This window comes from Monodon monoceros, unplaced genomic scaffold (assembly GCF_005190385.1).
Source record: "Monodon monoceros isolate NGI ecotype Baffin Bay Population unplaced genomic scaffold, NGI_Narwhal_1 Super_Scaffold_18, whole genome shotgun sequence".
NCBI classification, from domain to species: Eukaryota; Metazoa; Chordata; class Mammalia; order Artiodactyla; family Monodontidae; genus Monodon; species Monodon monoceros.
Window position 1 is genome coordinate 142,320,136 of NW_021703774.1, and position 10,955 is coordinate 142,331,090.

General features: G+C 34.7%; 1 protein-coding gene across 3 annotated transcripts in view; it reads left to right on the plus strand.

The window, feature by feature from the left end:
* STIL (STIL centriolar assembly protein) overlaps window positions 1-9,951 on the plus strand; it is a 54,021-nt gene extending 44,070 nt beyond the window's left edge. For all 3 annotated transcript variants that reach the window (XR_003794474.1, XM_029228990.1, XM_029228989.1), the window contains 2 exons: window positions 467-717; window positions 8,482-9,951. Coding sequence is in view for 2 of the 3 variants with exons in the window: in XM_029228990.1 (XP_029084823.1) it covers window positions 467-717; window positions 8,482-9,271 (1,041 nt within the window). In the remaining variant the exon portion in view is untranslated. The remainder of the gene's footprint in view (window positions 1-466; window positions 718-8,481) is intronic.
* Window positions 9,952-10,955: the final 1,004 nt, after the last annotated feature.

Here is a 10,955-nt window from a genome sequence, read left to right on the forward strand (position 1 = left end):
CAGGAAGGCAGAGATAGGATCACAGGTCATTCTCATTCAAAGCGAGAAAAGAGAGGAGTCAAATTCTCAAAGTAACATAAAGATCAAACTTATAACTCTGAAACATTATCATTTTTCAAATGAAGGCATGATTTTAAACTTTTGTTTGTAAAGAATTTACTATAAATCCTTAAAAATACTTGAAATATTACTCAAATGATTTTAAATCTTTTGGTTTTAAAATGAACAAATTCTGAACAAACATTCTAAGTTTTCTGTAGGATCTGATGAAATCGTTCATTCATTAAGATGGGCTTCTTTTATAAAAACTCCATAAAACTTGGCAAATGTATTTGATATTTTGTAGAATTTAGCAGGATAATATTTTGCTCTTCTCTGGCATTACTTACCACTATTATTTGCATTTTTGTTTCCTAAGACTGTTAATAGTGATTTTTCAAATATGTCCTTTTTCTTTTTTCATCAGGGTCAAGGGAACCACCTATTGAATAACTACCACAAGGAAACTGAGCAGCCATCTACCAAAGCAGTAATTATCAGTCACGAATGCACCAGAATGCAGAATGTTTACCATACTAAAAAAAAAAACCATGATTCAGAACCAGTGGACAAAGATTGTGTTCTTAATGCAACCCTTAAGCAACTAAGAAGCCTTGGAGTAAAAATTGATTCTCCTACTAAAATGAAGAAAAATGTACATAAAGTGGATCATGCCAGGTAACTTTAAAATTTGTTTTAAAAGATAAAGAAAAATTTAAATGTATTGCAGCTGTCTCATGAAAAAAGGTATAAGCTTGCCACTCAATTCAATTGGCTTATCCTTTTTTCAGGGTCTACTATATGATGAATATAAGAGATTGTTTCTACCCTTTAGATTTTTCTAGTAGAGGAGAAGGTTATATACCTAAGTAATTTGAGGGATATTGGCCAACAATATGCTCTGGGAATCTTATAGAAAGAGAAATGAGCTTTTGCTCATTTTTGATGTCTGGAAAAGTTTTCCTGGAGGTGATGGAGTCTGCGCCAGCTACTGGATGTACAGTTAATGCAGTTGTGCCATCTAAAAGGCAAAAACATTCCTTTTTGTGCGACTCCCCTGGTGGCGCAGTGGTTAAGAATCCGCCTGCCAATGCAGGGGACACAGCTTCGAGCCCTGGACCGGGAAGATCCCACATGCCGCGGAGCAGCTAAGCCCGTGCACCACAACTACTGAGCCTGCGCTCTAGAGCCCACGAGCCACAACTACTGAGCCTGTGTGCTACAACTACCGAAGCCTGCACGCCTAGAGCCCATGCTCTGCAACAAGAGAAGCCACTGCAATGAGAAGCCCACGCACCACAACACAGAGTAGCCCCCTCTCGCCGCAACTAGAGAGAAAGCCTGCACGTAGCAACGAAGACCCAACGCAGCCAAAAATAAATAAAGTTTAAAAAAAGATTATGTCCTTTAAAAAAAATTCCTTTTTGTAGAAATATGTTTTGAAGAATATAGTTATATGAACCTTACTTATTGCTCACCAGTTCCAACTGGCCATGTTCCTCTGTTTAGATTCCTCTTCATCAAAGATCACCTCAACACATACTTGTTTTAAAGAGGATAAAATCTGGAAATTATGTTATTAAGGCTAGTGTGCTTTCTATTAATTATTTTTGATGTCATTTTCTAGTTATAAAAATAATACAATTTCATGATTAAAAAAAATATCAAATAACATGCAAGAATATCAGATAGAATGCAAAAGCCCCCACATCCCAGACTCCTCAGTCTGACTCCTCCTAGGTTATTTCTCTTAACTGTTTCTTTGGTATTCTTCTAGAAATGCTCTAGGCATGTTCAAGTATGTATCTGTGTGATAAGTGTTGCAATTTGGGGTTTTTGCTTAACGTTATATCTTAGGTACTTTTCTTTATAGGTATATGCAGTTCTTTCTCATGCATTTAAACAGCTGGATAATATTCTGTTGTGCCCATGTACTATAATATAGTGAACCCAAGTTCTCTATTAATGGACTTTGAGGCTGAATCTCTTATTTCTTATCTCAAACAATGCTAAGTGAACATCATTCTACATATACTTGTACAAGTGTCTTTGTAGGATAAATTCCTGGAAATAGGCAGGATCAAAGGATATGTGCATCTGAAGTTTTGGTAGATGTTGCCATTGCCCACCAAAATAGTTTTACTAGTTTGTATGCCTACCACCAGTGTAGGAATGAGTCTAGCATTTTTGAAGGTTTTATTTCAATACTCTTGGGATAGAGGCTATATACATCTGTTAAAATGCATAAATCACCCTGTTATCTGTGTGGAGCCCTTACGTTTTGGTATGGCTGCCTGTAGGGAATAGTTTTTTTGTTTGTTTGTTTGTTTTTGCCGTATACGGGCCTCTCACTGTCATGGCCTCTCCCGTTGTGGAGCACAGGCTCCGGACGCGCAGGCTCAGCGGCCATGGCTCACAGGCCCAGCTGCTCCGCGGCATGTGGGATCTTCCTGGACCGGGGCACGAACCCGTGTCCCCTGTATCGGCAGGTGGACTCTCAACAACTGCGCCACCAGGGAAGCCCGGGAATAGTTTCTAAGTAATGTATTTCTTCATAGTGGCCACCCTGTTTTAATCTCTTAAGTGTGAAACATTGAAATGAATAAATTTTCAGTATATAATGAACTTGATTCTGTTTTTAAATGCCTATAATGAAATGGAAAGTAAAGCCTTTTTGATGTATCAGTGTGGAGTAGTCACATTCTTCTCTTTATTTAAATGACAGTTTATATTATAAATTTATGCTATAAAAATAGTACATGCTCGGGGTTGGAATTTTACAAAGTGAAGAAAATGTCATCTGAACTAATAACACCCAAAGAAAATTAGGAAACAAAGTTGCTGTTTTACTATATATATAATTTTGTTTATTTTTCTTTACTTACCATTACAAAATAGACATTTTCATTTAATATTGTGGGCTATTCCCATTTTTAATATTCAATTACCTATATGAGTTGAAAAATCCATAGATATACATTCATAGATAGGATTTTAGTTTCATGTAAGATGATTTTCTCAAGGAAGTAAAAGCTGATGTGAAAAAAATTGTTTTCAGTTCAAAACAATATATTAAATTAATCATTTCCATAGACGGGTAAACTGGCTAAAATTTTACAATGATATAGCTATATCTTCAGATGAAAACTTTTTTTAAAAAGCTTTATTTTATGTTATAAATTGTGTAAAATATTGTAGAGCTTTGGAAATAGAGTTTGATATTTGTTTTGTTTCCATTGTCAAAGTAATATGTTTATTTTGGAAACCTTGGAAAATTTAGAAAGGTAGACAAGGAAAACTCATATTCAGGGGAATTCCCTGGTGGTCCAGTGGTTAATACTATGTGCTTTCCCTGCTGAGGACCTGGGTTCGATCCCTGGTCGGGGAACTAAGATCCCACAAGCCGCGAGGCCAAAAAAAACAAAACAAAACATATTCATACCAACCAACTTCATTTATTATTAAAAATTTTGCTTTTGTATTTCCTTTTATTTTTCTAAAATAATTTTAACAGCAACCATTTATTGAGTGCTCATAATGTATGAGGAACTGTGCTGAAGTTTTATGCAACATTATTTCAGTTAATCCTTGCAATAATCTATGTGATAGATACTATTATTATACATGTGTTATAGATGAGGAAATTAAGTACCAATTTACTCAAGACCCCACACCTGTAATTTTAAACTTACTCTTCTAACTCCAAAGTCCATAGTTTTTTTGTTTTGTTTTGTTTTTTTTACTATTTTGCTCTATGCTTATTGCTTGTTTAATTTTTTGGTGGGGTCTTAACGGTGGTATATATTTTGCTGCTTTGTGTTTTGACCATACTGTATATACCCTCCCAAAAAAGTGTTTTTGGTTTTACACTGGAAAATAATCCCGTTTTCAAAGTTGTTGTAACATCTTCTAAGCATCATCTTTAGTGGGGAACTAATAAACCAGTAAGTAGGGCATAGTATTTGTTTACTTAACCCTTCCCCTCTTGTCAGAACTGAGTCAAATTGTTTTCAATGTCTTACTATTTTAAATATTGCTATGATAAACATCCTTTTGCCAAGATTGCATTTTTTAGGTTTAGGATTATTTCCTTAGACTAGAGTCTCAGAAGTAGAAAGACTAAGTCAAATGGTAGGAAAATTTTAAGGCCGTCACTACATTGCTTTCTGAAAGGGTAAGATTTTTACCTTCCTACCAGCTATATGTGTTAGTAGTTCACCAATACTTTTACTCATTTTACTTCAATAAATATATAATGAGCTGCTACTGTGAGCCAGCTATGAGAAATATCATGGTATACAAGATAACCTAGGAAAGACATCTTTCCCCTCATAGATCTTATAGTTCAGTGGAGAAGATGCACAAATAAATAGTCAATTATAAAATACTCTGATACCTGCTATGAAAAGGAAGGATATAGTATATCATGGAAGCACATAGGAGAGGTACCTAGCATATTTTCATACTGTATTATAATTACCCTATATTAAAATTGACCATTTTAAAGATCTGTGCTAAATTAGACCAAAAATTCTTAAATTATCTTTAATTTATATTTTATGCATTATTAATGGATTCTCTATATTATTGTGATTAAAAATGAAACTGCACTGAAACTATTTCTCTAACACATATAAGTCATATTTTGTTGTCAGTAGTCTTAGGCTGAGAGGAGATTCCAAGCATAAGACTATCTAAAGCCTACCTAATTAATTCACGTTGTTTCACAGTTTGTCTTGAACTTAGTTCTTTTAGTATAATCTCCTACCACTCTCTACTACCAAATTCCAGTTTACCCATCTTTGGCATTTGCAAAGTTCCTTGCTGTTAGTTTTACCTGGGATGCTCTTTTTTATCTTTCTGCTTGCCAGAATCCTTATCCTTCAAAGCTGAACTCAGACGTCACCTCCTTTGTCAATGTTTCTGGGACCTCTCACCAGAATATTGATGTTTTGTACTCTCAGAGTACCTTGTTTCTAATAAATTATATAGCATGTTCTTGTGATAGCCTTTCCAGCAAGATTGTGTTTTATCTATCTGTGAATCCTCATTGCCTCTCCCACATTTGGTGGGTCTTCATGGATTGATAAAGGAAGGAAATCCAAACTACTCGGTTCATCACTGAAGTTTACAATGAATGCCTTATTTTTATAAGTTCCTCTGTAATACTTATTGTCAGTATTTATGGCCTTGTGTTGTTATCTTTTAACAGATATTGGTATAATATAGTTGGTGTGCTGAAAGTTCATAAGGCAGTTGTTTAGAATTTAAGACACATTTTTCCTATAGAAATAGTGTATAAATTGTAGTTTGGTATTCCAGAAAAGTAATCTTTGTAATCCTTGTAATGCCTGTTGTTGTCCTAGTTCTATAAACCAGCTACCTTTGTCATTGTACCTATGTGAAAACTTATTTCACATTCCAGTTCTGGACTGCAGGAGCATATCTTCTAGCCAGAAGAGTAGCTGAGACAGGGGAAGGAAGATTTCCTTTCTGTTTTCCTGTTCCGTAACACTGCAGATTAAGAAGGTCCAAAAACAGGAAAACAATGAAAGAAGGTCCCAGACATACCTAGAAATTGTAGGGAAGATGGAGGACTGGCAGCAGTCTCTACAGGCATATTCCCAATTGGAGTGACCTTTTGAATTCAAAACAGATCCTTAGCAGTCTCTCTAGTTATTTCCTTGCTCTCTACTTGAAAATGGTATGTTTTCTCTAGTTGAAAACCCTATGTAGGATAAATAGGAGGTAACTAATTGGGATTCAAACAGGACAGTAGTCAGGGTTGGTTTTCATCTTTAAGTAAGCTGGAATAATTCCCTTAATTGTTGGCATGTGACTCTCATATTTAAACATAAATGGACTCTCATCATCCTTTTGTGACTGTATATCTAATGAGATTCTAATATAGTATATCTGTGATCAAGGCTTTTAGGATTTGATCAGTGGGATGGCCTACTTTTGCTTTTCATCTTAATTACCCTAGTGTTTATATGCATTTGTCCTGAGTATTATTGATTTGTTTTGTTTTCAAAGTAATGGTGTTTCCTCCAGACCCCAAATCGAAACTAGCTAGTTGTGTCAGACAATGAAACTTGAAGAACCTTTTGAACTGATATTGATTGTTTTCATGGATTTATATGGATCTTTTAACTGTTCTATAAAAGATCTATTATTACTCAGCCATAAAAAAAGAATGAAATAATGCCATTTGTAGCAACATGGATGGACTTAGAGGTTATCATATTAAGTGAAGTAAGACAGAAAAACAAACGTCGTATGATATCACCTATATGTGGAATCTAAAAAAAATGATAGAAATGAACTTACTTATAAAACAGAAATAGACTCACAGACATAGAAAATAAACTTATGGTTACCAAAGGGGTTGGGGGGAGGAGATAAATTAGGAGTTTAGGAGTTTGGGATTAACGTATACATATTACTGCATATAAAATAGATAAACAACAAGGACCTACTGTACAGCTCAGGGAACTATATTCAATATCTTATGATAACCTATAATGGAAAAGACTCTGAAAAAGAATATATATATAAATAACTGAATCACTTTGCTGTACACCTGAAACTAACACAACATTGTAAATTAGCTATACTTCAATTTTTAAAAATGGCTTTTAAAAAAAAGATCTAATTCAAATTAGATCTACTTTTTCTTAATGTTTAACATTTTGAATTAGAAGTTTTTATTTGCCTTCATATTATTTACATTAATATTATCTATAGATATATATTTTTAATATGTACAAGTCTGATTTAATATGCAAATTGCTTATAATTTTGAGGAAATAGGCAAAGAAAGTAGAAAAATGACTTTATATTCAGAAGATATTAGCACTATGAATATATCATAAAAGAATAATATCTAGATAGATTGGTACTATCTCTTCCATCTTATTAAGACAGTCTCCAAAGCAGTAAATACCAAGAAGGTTGAGGAAGAATTCCAAGGTAGTTATAAAGAACAGCATTATTAAGCACATTCTTCCATTGTTTGGTAATGACATCACTGGTTTTAGGGGATATTGATGGTTGAAAATAGTCTCTTCAGAATTTCAGGTACTTTTGAGAATAAAAATACTTGATAGTTATTTGGGTTTTGTGAGGGTAGGGATGCAGGCAGTGGCTGGCATGTATAAAACAGCTGAATTTCTTCCTTGGATGGTATGGAAAGTCATAGCATATTGTTTGACTGGAATATAATAATAATATAATATATTGTATATTATATATATATTATATATATAATATAATAGTACACAGAGGACTCTGATTTTTAGGGAATAGAAAAACTCTGATAGCAAAATACAAATTGCTGAATACAGTGTAGTGAAACAGTGGCTATAGAGTCCCAGAGAGTAAGGCAGACCTGGGCTCAGCTTGCCAGTTACTAGCTGTTCAACTTAGGGAAATTAGTTAAAATCTCTATTCCTTTGTTTTCTCAACTGTAAAATAAAGATAATAATACCTATTCATTCAGTAAATATTTATTGAATGCCTACCCTGTGCGAGGCACTGTTCCAGGCACCAAGGATACTGCAGTGGTGGGGGAAAGAGACAAAAAATCCCTTGCCCTCATGGATTTTCATGAGGGAGCTAGACTATAAATAAGAACTGTGAGTTAAATATATAGGTAGCCATAAGTGCCGAGGAGAAAACAGAAAAGTAGGGGAAGAGAAATGTGAATTGTTGTAATGGAGAATAAGGTTGAAATACATGATAGGGACAACCTCCCAGAGAAAGGTTTCTGCAAGAATTAAATAAGGCACTGAATGTTTAGCAGAGTGCCTGGCACATAATAAGGCATCAATAAAAATTAGCAGCTATTATTGTATATGTGATATACAGGAAAAGGCAAGTCAGTTGATTACTGTTAATGAGATAAACCAACCAAAGTGAGTGAGGATTATATCTAACAAAAGAAAATTGGTGTATACACACACACACGCACACATGTCCATATCCAGAGACTGGTTGATATTTTTCATTCATTACAAATGGAATCTCTTCAACTATGAACAATGTAACATTCTGAGCTACTCACCAAATCTTGTAATGCTATATTATCAGATGTGTTTTCTGTTTGATTTTATTTATTTTTATTTTACCAATATTAAAAAGCTTTACATTTTGGGGTCTTATATTTGGTCTTAAAACCATAACTGATATAAATTTAGGAAAATTAATTTGTGTTCCACTTTCAGTCTTTGCATCATGCATTACCTTCTAGGTTATCATAGTTACCCCTTGAATGTATCTGGATCATCAAGACTTAGATGTCTGAGCTCTCAGATAAAAAGCACCATCAAGCTTAAAGCTGAAGACTTAACTGTTACCGTCATAGAATGGAACATATTTACAATTACACTGTTTAGTACTCAAAATAAGATAAATGATGGCCTGCTCTGTTCTGTCTTTCAGTGTGTTGGCATGCATCAGCCCTGAAGCAGTGATCTCTGGATTAAACTGCATGTCATTTGCTAATGTTGGCATGAGTGGCTTAAGCCCCAACGGTGTGGATTTGAGCATGGAGGCAAATGCTATAGCTCTGAAATATTTAAATGAAAATCAGCTGTCACAACTGTCTCTCACTCGATCAAACCAAAATAACTGTGACTCATCTTTTAGTCTTCTACATATTAATACAGACAGAAACACAGTGGGCCTTAGTTTAATTTCACCAAACAACATGTCATTTGCAACCAAAAAATACATGAAGAGATATGGACTGATTCAAAGCAGTGACAATAGTGAAGATGAAGAGGAGCCTCCAAACAATACAGATACCAAGAGTGAACACTTAGTGAATCAAAACCTTACATGCATAGCTGAACAACTTGATTGTCAGAAAGAGCCTTCTAGCAATGCTTGTGAGATAACTACTTGTTGTAACTGTGACTCCATGGGCACCCACACAGATATGCCAGCATTGAGAAATATTACAAATGAAGTTGTTCAGCCAAAAGCAACACCACAGTTGAATGAAAACCCAGATTTCTTGTTAAAGAACCTTAAATCAAGTCCTGCAGTGAAACTCCGAACTGGAAAAGCAGAGTTCACCCAACATCCTGAGAAAGAAAATGTAAGGGACAGTCCGATTTTTCCTGAAAGTTTGAAACCTTCTGACACTTTAAAGCAAATGAATAGTATGAATTCAGTAGGCACCTTCTTAGATGTGAAGCGTCTCAGACAGTTGCCAAAATTATTTTAAACTTTTAATTCCCCCGCCCTCCTGATACGAGGATGGGATGTCTCCTGAAGATACTTATGGAAGCCAGAGCCTTTTGATAGTTTTGGAATTCCTAGTCATTCTAGGGATCACTCTTTCTTGGTAGCAGCTGATGGCAAAGAGCTGAACAAGTGACCTGATTGTCTATGAGATGGCTGGCTATTAGGAGGGCTAAATGCCCTTTGTTCAAATAGTGGTGTTCAGCATCACTGGATTTTTTTTTTTTAAACAAATCCTAAGATCAGTTATTTCAACAAATTTAGATAAGCAGATGCTATCCAACTATGAATCTGAACTGCTCTTTTATACTGTACATTTTGAAAAGTGAGTCTGTTTTCCTAGCATTTTGCATCTACCCAGTATCACCAAAAGAATATAAAATTATCATGACCCTGAGTAAATTAGCTAAATCAACCCTTATTGAATTTAAGGGGAAAGTTTTATTTTTAAAAGTAACTTAAGATCTTTTATACAAGGAGTATAGATGTTGTCTTAAGATGCATATTTGTTAAATACTGTGGAAGTAAAACTTTTGCACTCTTGTGGGTTGATGTTAATGTAACATTTTCAACATATAGCGCTAGCTATCACATAATAAGAAAATTACTGAGTATGAGCGTGTTTTATAAACTTTGTGAGTTTTTCAGATGTTTTAATATTTTTTAATGGAACTTAATAAAAATGTCTAGATTGACTACTTTCCTTTGTCCTCTGCTGTAGCATATCCTTCTCCACTTTAAAAAAAAAAACTTTTTAGACTCCCCAAAAATTACAAAAATGATACAGAGAGTTCGGGTGTACCCTTTATCCAGCAACCCCCAATGATAATATCTTATATAACCATAGTAAATGATCAAAACCAAGCAATTGACATTGGGTACAATATTAGTAACTAAACCACAGACTTCAGGTTTCGCAAGTTGCTGCGCTCATTTATTTACTTTTTGGTGTATAACTATGAAAATTTATCACTTATAGATTTGCATAACCACCACCACAATCAGCGTACAGAACTGTCCCATCATCACAAAGAAACTCCCTAGTTCTACTCCTTTAAAATACAGCCTCCCTCCAACACTAACTCCTGACAACCAATGATCTGTTCTCTATCACTGAAGTTTTGTCATTTTGAGAATGCTAATATAAATGGAATCATAGTGTGTAATTTCTTGAAATTGGTTTTCACTCAGCATAATATCCTTGAGATCCATCCAACTTGTTTAGTGCATCAGTAGTTGCTTCCTTTCCTCACCTTCTTAAAAAATAAGTTTTAAATTGTTATTTCTGAATGTAAATGAAAAAGTCCTCATTCACTTGAGAGAGAAAGCTCTTCTGCTGAAGTTAAATTAAGACGTCGTTGCCTTATATCAAAATTTGAGATGTAAACTGGAGAGAAATGGACTTTGGGTCTCTAAATACCCAGCTGGGGCCTTCTAAGGTAATAATCTGATGAAACAATTTATACTTAGCCAGCCAAAGTATGGCAACATGATGCTCTCTGCTGTTCCCCACTGGAGCTAGGCACCAGTTAGTGTACACTTCCCTGTTACATTACCCTTTCAGGTTAAAATCAAGACATAGAAGTGTCACTGATGGTGATTCTCTGTGTTTACCTTTGTTCCCATTGGCAACGTCTGGGGCTTCGGTTATTTTAATAAATATTTTT